The sequence below is a fragment of the Salvia hispanica genome, chromosome 6 (genome assembly GCF_023119035.1).
Source record: "Salvia hispanica cultivar TCC Black 2014 chromosome 6, UniMelb_Shisp_WGS_1.0, whole genome shotgun sequence".
In the NCBI taxonomy this organism is placed as follows: domain Eukaryota; kingdom Viridiplantae; phylum Streptophyta; class Magnoliopsida; order Lamiales; family Lamiaceae; genus Salvia; species Salvia hispanica.
The window spans coordinates 4,504,189-4,520,143 of record NC_062970.1 but is presented as its reverse complement, the minus strand read 5'-3'; the positions used below and the strand labels follow the sequence as shown (position 1 = coordinate 4,520,143).

The 15,955-nt window shown below is 34.5% G+C and overlaps 3 protein-coding genes across 3 annotated transcripts in view; all 3 read left to right on the top strand.

Moving 5' to 3' along the window:
- Positions 1-1,540: 1,540 nt before the first annotated feature.
- On the top strand, positions 1,541-5,878 carry LOC125195740 (importin subunit alpha-1a-like). Its single transcript, XM_048093930.1, has 12 exons — positions 1,541-1,684; positions 1,802-2,040; positions 2,742-2,838; positions 2,954-3,045; positions 3,148-3,279; positions 3,454-3,639; positions 3,732-3,895; positions 3,986-4,064; positions 4,227-4,355; positions 4,630-4,757; positions 4,845-5,213; positions 5,338-5,878. Exons 2-11 carry the CDS (start codon positions 1,831-1,833, stop codon positions 5,209-5,211), a joined length of 1,584 nt encoding a protein of 527 aa, XP_047949887.1. The 5' UTR covers positions 1,541-1,684; positions 1,802-1,830; the 3' UTR covers positions 5,212-5,213; positions 5,338-5,878.
- A 4,046-nt stretch (positions 5,879-9,924) lies between these two features.
- Positions 9,925-13,321, top strand: LOC125192951. Its single transcript, XM_048090633.1, has 3 exons — positions 9,925-10,378; positions 11,737-12,117; positions 12,647-13,321. Exons 1-3 carry the CDS (start codon positions 9,970-9,972, stop codon positions 13,012-13,014), a joined length of 1,158 nt encoding a protein of 385 aa, XP_047946590.1. The 5' UTR covers positions 9,925-9,969; the 3' UTR covers positions 13,015-13,321.
- Positions 13,322-13,998: 677 nt separating this feature from the next.
- Positions 13,999-15,955, top strand: part of LOC125195850 — a 65,096-nt gene continuing 63,139 nt past the window's right edge. Inside the window, exons 1-2 of the mRNA XM_048094108.1 lie at positions 13,999-14,512; positions 15,507-15,863. Coding sequence (XP_047950065.1) covers positions 14,110-14,512; positions 15,507-15,863 — 760 coding nt within the window. The 5' untranslated portion in view covers positions 13,999-14,109. The remainder of the gene's footprint in view (positions 14,513-15,506; positions 15,864-15,955) is intronic.

The following is a 15,955-nucleotide window of genomic DNA, read 5'->3' as shown; positions in this document are numbered from 1 at the left end:
TAATAGTAATTTTAATAATTAAAAAAATTATTGATATTTAAAATTTAAAATTTAATTTTATAAAATTAAATCTAATATTGAAATAAAGAAACAAAGTGAAGGATGACAAAATTAATAGTTGAATGATAATTTTGAAATAATATCAGATTTAGTACATAACTGAAATAATATCAGATTTAAAATGTAAAAAGACCAAATTGCACAAACCCTCCAAAACCCCATAAAAGGGTATTTTCGTCACGAAACAGTGAAAAAGGACCATTTTCGAGATAAACGCTTAGTCCAGGGTTATCTGGGGATATTTTTAAAGTCCAAGGTTTATTGGCGAGATAAACACATAGTCCAGGAACTGTTTTTGTAGTTCACTCTAATATTAAATTCGGCCACAAAATTGTGATTTTAGAGATCAGTAGTCATTCTTTAAAATTCATTTTTCAGTTCTCACACAAAGGTTTCCATTTGAAATGTTCTCATTTTACTCATATTGTCTAATTGTGTAGAATAAAATGCTTTATGTGCTTTTTCCCATAAGATTTTAGATTAAAATAATATTATACTTTTATATATTTGACAAATAAGAATTAAATATGAATGTCGATATTTCAAAATATACGACTATTTATCTATAACATCATTTACTTTGACTATATTTGATATTTCTCACGAATATAAATTTTAGTGGCAAATAATAATCAATTTCCCACGAGTAGTTCATAATTTTTGGGACTAAATTTCAAGTTTATGAATATATCAACTTCTTGGGTTTAGAAATTAATATCCTTAAAATTTAATAAGTTTTCACTATCACAAAAGGCATTTGCATGATGAAAAATTCGCATTTCACATTTAAAGTATGTATACTATACTAAGTATTCAACATTTAATTTAATACGACCAATTTAAATTTCATTAAATATTAGAGCTAAATTGTCTTGATGATTCATTGATGTGACATTGTTAATCTCGCGTGACATTATTTGATGAAAATATAATATCGTGTATTATAAAGAAAAGTGCATAAATAAATCATGTCAACAATAATATCTTAGTTCTCTCCGTCCAAAAATAAGAGTTCCATTTAAGTTTGACAAAAAATATAAAAAAAAAATGGATGAGAAAAGATAGAGAAATATGAGACTCATTTTTATATATTAGTTTTAAAATAGAAAGTGAGTGGAAAGTTGAGTCTATCTATCATTTATAATAAAAAAAGGTTCGGAACTCCTAACGGTGGACGGAAATGGAAACCGAGACTTCTAATGGTAATAGCGGACAGAGGAAGTAGTTAATTGCAAAAGTAAATTAAACAAAAAATTTGACATTAACACAAATATTTTAAAGTTGATGAATAATATTATAAGTTGAGCCAAAAATATCTAATTTATAAACAAATAAGGCAGATATTTAAACTTTTTGTGACGAAAAATTAAAAAAAGTTAGTAGTACTTGTTGTGGTAACAATGAACCGCGGGGGGGGGGTTGTGTAATTATAAGCAAATTTAGGGATGAAGGTTGAATTAAAAAAAGATGGTTCATGGCACTTGCTGCATCGGTAGCCGGTAGCATCAGTTTTCCCTCATGCGGCTGATAATTGTTGCAAAAGAAACTTCTCCTAATTCAAAACCCCCCTCTCTCTCTCTCCGTGTTTAGTCTCTACCCTACTATTCATTCACTATCAACGAAGGTAAAGCCATATTGAATTGAACTGAATTGAATTGAATCGATTCCTCTCTGTGTTTATAATTGGTGTATGTATTTGTATTCATGCTCATACTTCGGTTTCGTGTTCATCGCTGTTCAGGTGTTCGTCGCCTTATTCTGTAGAATACGATGTCGCTGAGGCCGGGCGCTAGGGCGGAGGTGAGGCGGAGCCGCTACAAGGTGGCGGTGGACGCCGATGAGGGGCGGAGGAGGAGGGAGGACAACATGGTGGAGATCCGGAAGAGCAAGCGCGAGGAGAGTTTGCTTAAGAAGCGTAGGGAAGGCCTCCAGCCGCAGCCGTTCGCAGCCTCGCTTCAGTCCTCCGCGCTCGAGAGGAAGGTATATCTCGTTACTTATTCGACGGGGTTGGTTTGTCTGGTGAAATTGGAAGTGTTTGGGAGTAGGTTTTTAGATTTTGCCTAATTTTGATTTTTGTATGAGTTCGGTTGAGATTCTTTTATTTGATTGAATAATTGCTTGTTTATGTTGTTTTAGCTGAACTAAATATGAATATATTGATTGATTGAATGATTGGTATGGTATTTTCTTTGCAATTGCTATTGTTTGATTTGTTTGTGAAATGCTAATTTTTTTGGAACATGCATTTGATTGTAGCAGAGATAAGTCTCATATGTTTGATAGAATCTCTATTACTTACTACATGTATAAAAGTAGTACATGTCTTCTCTGTGGAAGTATGTGTGTGGGGGGTATTGTGTTCACTATATCCGACTCTTTTCTGTGTTTTCTAGCTTCCATCAATCCATACGCATAAGAATATGCTGCATGTGTTGGATAAATAATTGATTTTTACCTCTGTGTGAATCTGGCGTTTTCTGTAAACCGAAATGGAGACTGTTTTCTTTCTTGAATAATAAATATTTGGCTTGACATACGCAGATTTTTATGCTTGTCAATTCAGTTTGTGATATTTTGTGTGTGCTTATTCGTTTTCAATTTGTAGAGTGGTTGTGTTTATTGTTGTCATTTGTTGTTTTAGTTTTTACTTGGAGGAATTATAGCTTTCCATTTCTATGCAGTTGGAGAGTCTTCCTGCTATGATTGCTGGCATCTGGTCAGATGATAACAACTTGCAGCTTGAAGCAACTGCACAATTCCGCAAATTACTATCAATTGGTAAGACTTCCTCCCTCATTCATATATCTAATTTTTCTATGTATTCTTTAGGTGATTTACACTGATAGTCGAATTGTCTTTTATGATGACTAATTGTTTGCAAAATATATTTCAGAAAGAAGCCCTCCTATTGAAGAGGTTATCCAATCTGGTGTTGTTCCTCGGTTTGTTCAGTTCCTCATGAGAGAGGACTTCCCTCAGCTTCAGGTATCTATGTGAAAAGTTTTATCTTGAAAGAGTTACTGTATGCCATGCCTGCATATCTCTGACTTTTTCTAATGCTTTTGTCCATCTTGTGATCCCTTACAGTTTGAGGCTGCTTGGGCACTTACTAATATTGCCTCTGGTACATCAGAAAACACCAGGGTAGTTATTGATCATGATGCTGTGCCGATTTTTGTGAAGCTTCTAGGTTCACCGAGTGACGATGTCCGTGAACAGGTACACATCCTTTTTACATTTAACTTTAGTTTGGGATGGGAAGTAGGCTCCCTGGAATAGCGGCAAACACACCCCATTGCCATTCTTATTTTACAATATCAGGTTCCGTATGTACCTGGCCTAGTGGATAATTTTGTTAAAAAAAGTGTTGGTTTTTCTTTTTTGTTCCTGTAGGCTGTTTGGGCCTTGGGGAATGTTGCCGGTGATTCTCCTAAATGCCGTGACCTTGTCCTTAACAATGGGGCCCTGATCCCCTTGTTGGCTCAGTTGAAGGGCTCTACTAAGCTCTCAATGCTGAGAAATGCCACCTGGACTTTGTCAAACTTCTGCAGAGGCAAGCCACAACCTCCCTTTGAGCAGGTATTGGCTTTGATTTTCACAGCTGAGTGTTATATATTTTTTCTTTGGCTTATGGAAGATGTTATTCCTCTAATTTGCTGCAACATTTCCAGGTAAGACCAGCAATTCCAGCCCTTGAGTGTCTTATTTACTCAGATGATGAAGAGGTACTTACTGATGCATGCTGGGCTCTCTCATATCTATCGGATGGTACAAATGACAAAATTCAAGCTGTGATTGAGACTGGTCTCTGTCGACGCCTTGTTGATCTCCTCCTGTGAGTGGCATTTGTATAATATTCTATTGGTCCTTGACTCCCTGAACTTCTTGTGTATTATTTATGATTTTACTTATTTTCTTTTTGTAGCCATCCCTCTCCTTCAGTGCTTATCCCTGCCCTCCGTACTGTTGGAAATATTGTGACTGGCGATGATGTTCAAACTCAGGTATGAAATTTCCACCTCCATTCAGTTGCAGCTATTGCAATTTGCTTAATAGTACTTTTGCTTGTCGGAAGCTCAGATGTTTTGTGATTAGTATACTTGAAGAATTTTGGCATTTAAAGACTATATTTTTATATGCTCTTTAATTCCATTTCTTTCTTTCAGTCGATCATCGAGCATGGTGCACTTCCTTCACTACTAAGCTTGTTGACTCACCATCACAAAAAGAGCATCAAGAAAGAAGCCTGTTGGACAATTTCAAACATCACTGCTGGAAACAGAGAACAAATACAGGTAATAATCATGCACTTGGATGGATTGAGTCTCATTTGTATGATGTCATGATTATGATCTTGTCTTAATCTTCTGTGAGCATAATGATTTGTTGAGTTCCGTTCTGTTCAAATTACTGGCTTTTTCACTTGCTAGGACTGATTATTTTGATGATATAATTATAAGGGAAGTGATTGTGTGTACGTTGTGGAGTTTACTGTGATTTGTTGGATTCTTGGTTCCTTTTATGCATTGTTCTGTGGAAGTCATTATTGATCTTTTTTTTAAATGGCAGGCTGTAATAGATGCTGGCTTGATAGGTCCCTTAGTCAATCTACTTCAGACTGCCGAATTCGATATAAAGAAAGAGGCTGCATGGGCTATATCAAACGCTACGTCTGGAGGAACCAATGAGCAAATCATGTAAGCTCGATGTTTTCAAGCTCATTTTTTGGATCAGTTCGATCTCCATTTCCCTCTTTACGAAAACTGCACACTTTCTTGATGTAGGTACTTGGTCAGTCAGAACTGTATTAAACCTTTATGTGATCTTCTGATCTGCCCCGATCCAAGAATCGTGACTGTTTGTTTGGAGGGTCTGGAAAACATACTGAAGGTTGGGGAAGCTGAGAAGAGCAACTATGGAGATGTCAATTATTTTGCCCAGTTAATAGATGAAGCAGAAGGGCTAGAAAAAATTGAGAATTTGCAGAGTCATGACAACAACGAAATCTACGAGAAGGCTGTAAAGATACTCGAGACCTATTGGCTAGAGGAGGACGAGACTTTACCTGCTGCTGTTGACGAAAGCCAGAACGGATTCAACTTTGGAGGAAATGGCCTTCAAGTACCACCTGGTGGATTCAGTTTCAACTGAAGGTTAGTTCTCCCACTCTTCTCATTCTAATCCCTTCATTTTGATACGCGTCAAAAATAAAAAATCATATGATGAGTATGCGTCTTTTAGGACCCAAGAATCATCATCCTTTTGTTTTTTTTTCAGTCTGGTGTACAGCAGTTTCTCTGGTTGGTAGTGATACCAATTAGGTCGGTCAAGGGTCAGGAGTTGCAGCATGGGTCGAGTTCAGGTCTGGTCAGTTTGCAGCACTCCTAAACGAGTTTGGTGAGTCGGGTCGGGTCCAGAGTCGGTCAATATTATGGAGGTGAGACCTCCTAGTACGTGTCGATCTGTGCCGTGCTGGTCAATTGAGTAACGGGGTTCCAGCATGGGCAGAGACAGTCGGTCGGGTCGTATCTGGTCATTTCCCCTGTATGGTTGGAGTTGTCTAGGGGAACCCTACATGGAATGGTTTTTCCATTTGAGATTGGCGATGTGGGGAGTCTTGTGTTTGCATGTATACATGCTTTTAGTTGTCGTAGTCCTAAGTCGTGGCAACGGTATTGTTTTCATTTGTTTGATCATGCTTAAGTTTTATACCATTTGTCAATGCGGTCATAATTGTCTATTTATGTTGCTTGCAACAAAAGTGAATTTGAGTTATTTGGAGACCATTTACATATATCCATTGGATTGGATTGGATCATATTACACTTGTGGTTTTTTTACGAAAGTGGGAGTTTTTTACCTTCTTCATAAGGTTCTTTCTATACGTGTCTGTTTCTTTTTTCTTTGTTTGAAAAACATGTGTTGTGCAAAAATAAACTCTAGGTAGGTGTTAACTATTCAAGATTGACTGCAATATAGTACTCCTAATTATTTTTATTATTAGGATTTCTCTATCCAAGCGGTGCGAATAAAAAATGTTTGTTTGGATCAGCCAATTTTATTTATCTAAACTAATAATAAATTATAAATGTCATTTATGCTTTATAAAAAATAATATACTCATATATACAGTGCTAGATGAGTATATATAAGTAGTACCATGAATTTTGAAATTTTGAAAAAAGTATTTAAGAAAAGTTAGGATATACTCCTTTTGTTCCATGAGAATATGCATTCTTTCCTTTTTAGTTAGTCTCACAGGGTATGAATTTTTCTAAATTTCTCAATGTTTAGGTGGGACTCCATTAACAATACTTTATTTATTTTTTCTTTATACTTCTCTTTTACTTTACCAATTACTCCCTCAGTCCGCCGTTAGGAGTCCCGGTCACTTTTGGGCACTTAACATTATTATAATAATAAATAGTTAAAGTGGAGATATGATAAAGTAAAATAGAGAATACTGTTGAGAAGGGTTGAGAAGTGTCTTCTTAACATTATTATTTCTCTTACTTTATCATTTTTCTACTTTAACTAGTATTTATCATCATTTTTGCAAAACAAGTGCCCAAAAGTGACCGGGACTCCTAATGGCGGACGTTGGGAGTATGTATTAAAACCCGTGTCTAACCAAAAGTATATATTCTTGTGGGACGGGGAGTAAGAATCTTGAGAAGTTGTATTACTATCTTTGTTTTGAAGAATCTTATAACTCTCAAATCTCAATTATAAGAATCAAATCAATTTAACTTTGATATTTGAAAAATCGAAAATGGATTACTTTTACGAGGCATATAAAAATTTGGAGTTATATAATGTACTACTTCCTCCATCCCATAAAACTACGTGCACTTTTCATTTTCTTCCATTCCATAAAAATATGTGCATTTCATTTTTGGAAAGTTATATTAATTTAATAATGTAGGTCTCCTTATCCACTAACACTACTTTAACTACAATTCCCACCCCTCTCTTATTTTACCATATCATTCTCCTCATTTCTCTTATTTTACTAATTTTGTATTAATTCTCGTGTCATCTCCATTGCCCATATTTTAATGGGGTGGAGGAAGTACTAACATAGTACTCCCTCCGTCCCATAATAGATATCACACTTTCTTTTTTAGTTTGTCCCATAAAAGATATCATATTTCTTTTTGTTGGAAAAAGTTCTCTCTTGCATTAATATAAATATACTATTTTTCCTCTCCATCCAACACACAAAACAATATATCCTAAAATTCTGTGTCATTCTTTAACTATATCATCTATTATGAGACGGTGGGAGTAGTAAATTTAGGGTTTCATTTATGCATCATCTTTTGCCATTTTTCACGTGATGTCACAGTTAGAAAGGATCCAAAATTAATTTGCAGAGGCATACCCTGGAGTCTCAATGTCTATTGATAATTTTTGTCCTAAAAAGGCAAGGTGAAAATGATTCATCACTATTCGAATATTTTTGTTTCCTTGTAAGTTAAAAATTGTTTAAATAAAATTGGAAAGGCTTGTTGATTGAGTTGTGGAATTGTTACAGGCCATCTCAAAAGAGTAATATATTATGATATAGGGTTTATTTCCTTTCACAATTGGTTCTTTGTCTGGCCATCACTTTACTGGTCATCGCCAAGTTGGTTTTGGCTGATAATTTGCCCGACCATCATTCTGAGTCGCTCCCAAACGTCCTTGTTGGTCAAGGCAATCGAATTCTCGTTGGCCGTGTAGGGTTGTTTGTCGTGCCACCGTTCTGAGTTGACTCTCAAATGTTCTGGTTGGTTATGCCCACGTTTGTCAGGGGTCATTCGCAAGCCACCTCTCTGAGTCATTGTGTCTCTTATTGAAAGCACGAATATTATAGATCAAATATAATACGCATCCTAAAAGACTAATAAATAAAAGAGATATCATTGGGTCTAAAATCCTTCACAATCAATGTGGATATTAGATTCCATAAAATGAACCCACACACATTTTGAACGAGTCCAGATCAAATTTCATGTTGGATGGGCACATATTTCAAAATATTAAGCATCTTTATTCATTTTATTCTATTACTAGAAATAAAATATGGTTAAATAATTGTTAGTGGAGAGTGAGACTATCTTAATATATAGAGAGACAAAAGTTATTAAGAAAAAAGATGGACTATTTATATGAGATATATCAAAATGGAACAAAATGTCTATTTTTATGGGACCGATTGAGTATGCTTTATCAGTTCTATTTGAAAAACACTATCTTGCTAGATTTTGGTTAGACTAATTTTAGTAACAATAAAATTTTAATGATACATCTTGCTCTTGCTGAGCATTGTTCTAATTAAATTAATGGGAATCGTCTATATTTTTCTTAATTTGAAAGGTAAGATTCTTGTTTGAAGCTTCATGCGTATCTGATAAATGTTTTGTAAGATTTGGCTTATAACTCCAAATTTTGCGTCCGATTTCTCTGTTTTTTTTGTTTTTATTACTTGATTCATATGTCCCACACCATCTGTGTGAGTACATACAGTTAACTTTAGTATTTCTCTTTTTTCAACTTTTCAGTTTTCATGAATAACAATATCATAAAATTCTGCTTTATTATCGGAGAGAGAAATAAATTACTATTATTTTTATGTAATAGGAGTATAAAATTTCATAATTTTTTGACGTGGAGATATTCCAAACAACATGTTTTCCCTTATCCCAATCAACGGAAAAGTGGAAACTTGTGGATAGCAAAAATTCAAAGTCTTGACAATTCACTTTCTTTTTTGAGTTTTTTTTTTTTTTGCTTTTCATTAATAAGAATTTAATCATAATTTTTAGTTAATTTTTGGCTAATCACATAATTTTTGAACCATGCATATTATAATTTTTAGTTAATTTTTGGCTAATCATATGATTTTTAAACCATGCATATTAGACAATAATTTTTAGTAAATTTTTGGCTAATCACATGATTTTTAAACCATGCACATTAGACTATAACTTTACTATATTTACATGATTTTTAAACCATGCACAGTAGCGATTCATCACAGTCACAACACAATTTTGAGCATCCCCAACGTGGATGCTTTGTCACGATTATTGTTTCACACTCAATATTTTTTATATCAATTATGAATCACACCATGAGACTGTGTGAATACCTTATTTCTTAGAGTGAACTACACTAATGGTCTCGAACCTTACGTTTTGCACGCTAATAGTCATTGGAGTTTAAAATATCATGGGTAGTCCTTATGTTAAATCCTTTTCTCTCTCTTTAAAACAACATAGTTATCAATTACATCTTATTCCAAGATTAACCATGACATTTTTAATGTCCAATGAATATTAACGTACAAAACGCAAAGGTCAATGAACATTTACATAGTTCACTATATTTCTTAAAGTGAACTACAAAAATGGTCCCTGTATTATGGGTTTATCTCGTTCATAGTCTCTGGACATTAAAAATATCGTCAGACATCCATAGACTAAGGGTTTATCTCGAAAATTGTCATTTTTCACTGTTTTCGGTCGAAAATACCCTTTGGAGGGGGTGGGCAATTTGGTCTTTTTATAGTTTTAATATTTTAAATCTGGTATTATTTCAGTTATGTACTAAATCTGATATTATTTCAAAATTATCATTCTTCTTCCCTTTTGTCATCTTTCACTTTGTTACTTTATTTCAATATTAGATTTAATTTTATAAAATTAAATTTTATAAATTTTAATTTTTAAATATTAATAAAAAAATTTAATTAATGGATAAGATAAAAAGTGATGCGAGGTCTATTCAAATTAACTAATCAATCAAAGAAGGTTAACTATAGAGTATCTATAAAATTAAAATATCCATCACACAACACTGGTCCAATAAAACACTCACATAGTAAGTACAAATAGAGTGTGGGAGTGATAGTGAGAGAGAGATATGATTAAGAACTGCTTCACCTTCTCCAGCGACGAGGAGCAATCCGCCTCCCCAAAACCATCCCATTACTGGTGGAGAGGCCCTCAAGATTTCGACGAAGATGGCCACTTCAAAATCAACATTTCCGACCCTGCAAATCACACCCCAAGAATCAAGCTTTTGATAGAAATGGAGAGGTTGGGATTCATCGGCGGCGCTGGGCTGAATGACTTGAGGCACAAGATTCTTAGCTACAGAGCTGGGGATTTCTGCCTCCCAATTGGTGGGATAGAGAGAGAGGATATGGAAATCCCACCTCTCATCACAATCTTGCTCACTGGCTTGACTGCCTCTGGCAAAAGCTCTTTCATCAATCTCATGTATGGTGTTCTTGGTAGATTTGGCCTCATCCCTTTTGCTCAGACATCAGGTATATACATTATATTCCCCACCATTTCAATATTCAACTCTTTCATACACACCACTAACTGTGTTTGATTTGGTTTGGTTCGATTCAGTTTGAATTCTGTACTACAATTAATCCATTGTTAAAATTTAATTAATAGGGATAATAGTCATTTAAATCATGAAATTTAGTCAAATACTGATATTTTACATTTTGAAAATGGGAGACTGAAACCGGAGTTCATTTTTTTCCAATTGTCTCATCCGAATGACATATTTTAGCAATGTTGATTCGTTAAATAAAATAACATTATTTTGAGTTTCAATACAACTAGAAAATATAGTTAAGAAAAATTCAAAATTGATAATTCAGTATAAGTACTTCATTTAAAAACTCTATAAAACTAACTAGTACTACTAACATTTAATTTTAGGAGTTAGCTCAGTATATGAAAAAAGGGCTCTTTTTTCCATACAACACTCAGTAGTCAGTACTGACCAGTGCGATATCTATCTGTTTTGAGAAAGTGCACATAATGTTTCAATTTTTGTGATGAGTATAGATTTGCTGATTGGGTCATATGGTTTTTCTTCATACTATACTACATATTTATATGGGTTTGGTGTTATACATTTCCAGATTTTTACAAACATACAATAAACAATGTCATAGAACATTGAAAGTTTTGAGTCAAAAAACCATACTAAATTGAGCACAAATTTCTATTAATATTCATATTTAGCATAAATTTCTATTCATATGCATTTTTAGTAAAAAGGGACCTTTCTTTTCACACACTGTGTTTTCCGATTATTTATTACTAATATTAATAAGTTCTAAAAAATATTTTCAAAGTGTCTTTTCAGAGCTTTAATTTGTGGGTTCATCATGTCTATATCTTAGCTGGTATGGAAAAAAGGGCTCGCTGTTCATCTTTTTTTTCCACTTACAAAGCAAAATACTGACTACTGCAGTCTTATTTGAAGAAAGTGATTGGTACAATTAAAGATTATTTCACACATATTTTTAGTGCTTTTGTGTATTCATCATGTTTTATCTTTTGCCAGTTATCATAAAAGGACTCATTATTATCTTAATGAAAAGGATTTTCATTTTTCGTTATGAGACTAGATTTATTAATTGGCATGATGTGGGTCTAACGTGACGACGTCAAGGCACAACTCAGTTGATAAGAATGTTCTCCTTCTAACCAATAAGTTTGGAGTTTCTAGATTTATTAAATATTTGTGTGTGAATTTTAGCGTTCATTTTTAAACATTATCCTACCACAAGTTCTATACATTTTATCATATGCATCTTCTCTAGAACGGAAGGAGTTTAATTCGATACATATGAAATGTTTGTTCATTCTATATGAATAGGTGAATCTTCAAATTTCACCACAATGTATCTAGAAGAACACAACGTGTTGAGGTCACCTAGGAGTGGGTTCTGTGTGTACGACACGCGGGGTTTAGACCAAAATCACATGGAGGAAGGACTCGAGGAGGTCTCGACGTGGATGACTGACGGCGTCAGACATCACCAGCCTTGTAAAAGGGCTGGTGATGAAAACATCAAGGGATTAATTCAACTCAATGAATCAATGGAGTTCACTAATTCAAGATACATCAATAGAAAGGTCAATTTTGTAATGGTTATGGCTGATTTATCAGAGATTCATAGAGCATTCAAATCTGGTGATTTGGAGCCAATTGTGGCCTTGAGAACACTCTTCCATTTCCCACCCATCAAGAATTCAAGTAAGTCTTGTATTTAATCATTCTCTGGCTCCTCTTTTACTTTATTTATTATATGTTCAAATCAGATTTTCTACATTTTAATTAATTGATATATGAAGTCTATTGTGTGAAATTTTTAATCTCTAGTATTCTTTATTTATGTTGAATTTAGGATCTTGTGTACTATGCCGCAAGTATCAAATTTTACCGGGTTAGGTACGGTCTCAATCATTGAAGCGTACCTGATACGTGAAGGAGAGATCGACCAAACTCTAGTGAGGTTCCCTTCTAAAATAAGGATAGAAAGTGCTCATTAGGTATATTTAAGTTGATCACTTTTTCTTCACAAGTTCAATGCGTGAAATCTCACATGTGTAAGTAAAGGTGTCAAAATGGGTCCTATTAAGAAAACAATTCTCCAATTTTTGGATTGGGCTAGGTCTAAATTCTTCATTTGGCTTGATGGGCTCAAGCAAGGTCGTGTCGAAAATATGACAGCTCTAACTATAAGTAAGTACTTATTTTAACATGACATTTATATTCTTAATAGATGAGAACCCGATCTTGATCCTAACACACGGGGACACTCTGAACCCCGAAGATAGGATCAAGGGGAGGCTTCAAATATGCGAGTACATGGGCATCCCTGAGACAAATGGCGTCTACGACATACCATGTTTGGCCGAGCAATGGGTGCTCGCGGAAGATTCCGACCCGATCTCAGCGTACGCGCTCACTGAAGCCGTATACAAGGCGTTGCTTCAAGCGGACAGAGCTCATCCTCCGAAATGGAGGTTGAAAGAATGGACCACCTTCATCTTCTCATGGACCATGTGGTGTCTTGCTTCACTCTTTTCATTTCTTGCACAAATATTTGGAAGATTTGGGAATTGTGATGGGAGACTTAGGAATATGTGAGGATTGAGTTTAATTAGTGGTGTCTTGTGAGGATTGACTAATATTTAAGTTCGTGCAATGATTTCAAGTTTTTTTTCACTTTGAATAGCTCGACTTTTATAGGTTGGGCAATGATTTTAAGTAATGTATGTTAGGATCCCCAATTGCTAGCTAGCTAGGTTATTTAGGTACGTAGATTGTGGGTTTGCTTAATGCTTGTGTAACAGAGACGCCATATATGATGTGTTATGTGTCATGTGTGTAACTTCAAGATCTTACATTGAAGGATTGCTCTTTTCATAAGGAAATTATATCTTTTAAATCACTACACCATCATATAATTAAGTGGGATCATTACACCGCACAACTATACCATAATATATTGAAAAACAAATGAGAAGTTTATTAGCGGGAGAATGAAAATGGCAAAATGAGAAGTTCATTGGTGCCCGAAAAAGAGTAACTTTTATTTAATAATATATTAAAATAGTATTCCTTTCTCCCACAAAATAATATATGAATAATGTCCATAATTTAAAGTCTTAATTATTTTTTTTTCCATTTTATGTAATGGACCCCCGACAATCCACTAATTTCTTATAATCATATTCTACTATATAAAATAAATACATAAAGTGTAACCTATATTCCACTAACTTCACTATTTCCTTCAGATTTCCTAAAATTCATGTCAAGTATGGGACTTTAAACCGTAAACAAAGGGGATAACAAATAAGTCATGTGTGAGCCGACTCGCTCGTGTACATGCTTTTGCACGCACCCTCATGGAGCCGTCGCATTGGCTGCCCATAGCAGCGGCGACGCACTCCGGGCAGACGACATCCACGCCCACCCCCACCAGTTAAAATTGAAGTAGTAGCTGTAGTTGTACTAAATTGCATTTAATGACACAGTCTGTCACCAATTTTAGCCACTAAGTCAAAAACCATCCCCATTTAGTTTAATATTCATGATCCCCACCCACTTTCAAATTAATTAAATCATACAACAGGTTGAAAATGATACCACCATGTGTAGATAACTACAACAACAATCAATTCCTACAAAAATCAAACCCAATAAAATCCCACCTCAAACTGGATCTTCCCAATTAAGATGAAAAACCATGTCTTCTCTAGCGATGAAGACCAAAGTGGAATGGCCAGATCATCATCTTTTTATTGGTGGAAATCCCTCCAAGAATTCGACGAAAATGGCAATTTCAAGAATTCATCAGACATCTCAAACTTGACACCGAGAATGAGAGTTGTGAGAGAGATGGAGAGATTGGCCTTTGTTTCTGTGGAAGGTTTCGAAGATTTCAGACACAAACTGCAGAGTTATAGAGCTGGAGATTTATGGCTTCCTGTCGGTGGGATCAAGAAGGAAGAAATAGATATTCCACCTGTCATCACAATTCTCTTGACAGGGTTGAATGGGTCTGGTAAAAGCTCTCTCATCAATTTGATGTATAGTGTTCTTGGAAGATCTGGCTTGATCCCTTTTGCTCAGACATCAGGTACTTTTATTTTCTTCATCAATTATATGTTTCATGAATCATGATGTTTATTATGTCTTCTTGTGTGACTAAATAGTTCACCAACAAATCTAATTCAAACTGGAATTTTTTTTCAGCATGAAATTTTAAGCGGTGTTGTTGTATAGTAGTACTTCATTTATTCGGAGATAAAAATTTCTTCTGTCAGTTCGGTTCATCCGTTAATATAAATCTCATTTTTTTTTAATTATAAATAGTAGTAGTACTAGTGAGTAATTGTGAATAGTGTGTACATATCAAAGGTGTTACTACTATACTTGGTGGATATATAGTGTAGATATGCACTAGTTAGTTATTCTTGTGAGTTGTGAGTAGTTAGTTATTTGTTGTATAACTGCTAGAGCATTGTGTGCATATAATAGTACCCATTAGTATTTATGTAGAGGTTTCCCTTCTTTGACTTATGTCCAAGTTTTAGGTTATTTGGTAATGTCTAGCTAGGGAATTTATATATGTGGTGATTATATATTTTCAAGATATTTTATGCATCCAATACCCCTTTGATCAAACTTTAGGTGCTCTAATTTGGTTAATTGGTGCATATATATAGTGCACATGTATACTTCCTTTATCATGATTTAACCCATATATTAATGAAAAAGACTAATCATGACTCATTATCATTTATAGTATTAAACAACATTAATAAAAACCCACTAGATGTTCTTTAATTCTCCACCCACAAAACACAATAATTACCAATTGATGTTCTCAACCCATAAAACACAATAATTACCAATTGATGTTCTCAACCCATAAAATACAATAATTACCAAGTGATATGCTTTCTAATATACTTAAGCTTCTCAATGTTCCATCCGTCCTCCATTAATTGATCCTAATTTCCTTTTTCGTCCGTCCCTAATTAAAGATTGTCAAGATATATTCACACAAAATCTTGAATTCTTGAAACATGGTACTACTACTATTTAACTTAATATGCATATGAAATTAGGGGAATCATCAAGATACACGACTATGTTTCTTGAAGAGCACAATGTGTTGAGATCTCCTAGGAGTGGATTGTGTGTCTACGACACTAGAGGCTTCGACCAGATTCGAATAGACGAAGGATTGGACGAGGTTTCGACGTGGATGAGAGACGGCGTTAGACACAACCAACCTTGCTACAGATTAGGAGATGATCGAAAATTTATGAGATTAAATAGTTCAAGATATGTGAAGAGAAGGGTCAATTGTGTGATGGTTGTGGCTGATTTGTTGCAAATTCACCAAGCCTTCAATTCTGCTGATTTCAAATCCATCGAGGCGTTGAAGTCCCTTTTTCATTTGGATTGCATCAAAAATTTGAGTAAGTTTTCTCATTCTATTTTTCCTAAGTAGGGTCTATTATACTCATTTAAGGTAGTATATAATTAATATTTTATCATGTAATTCGAATTT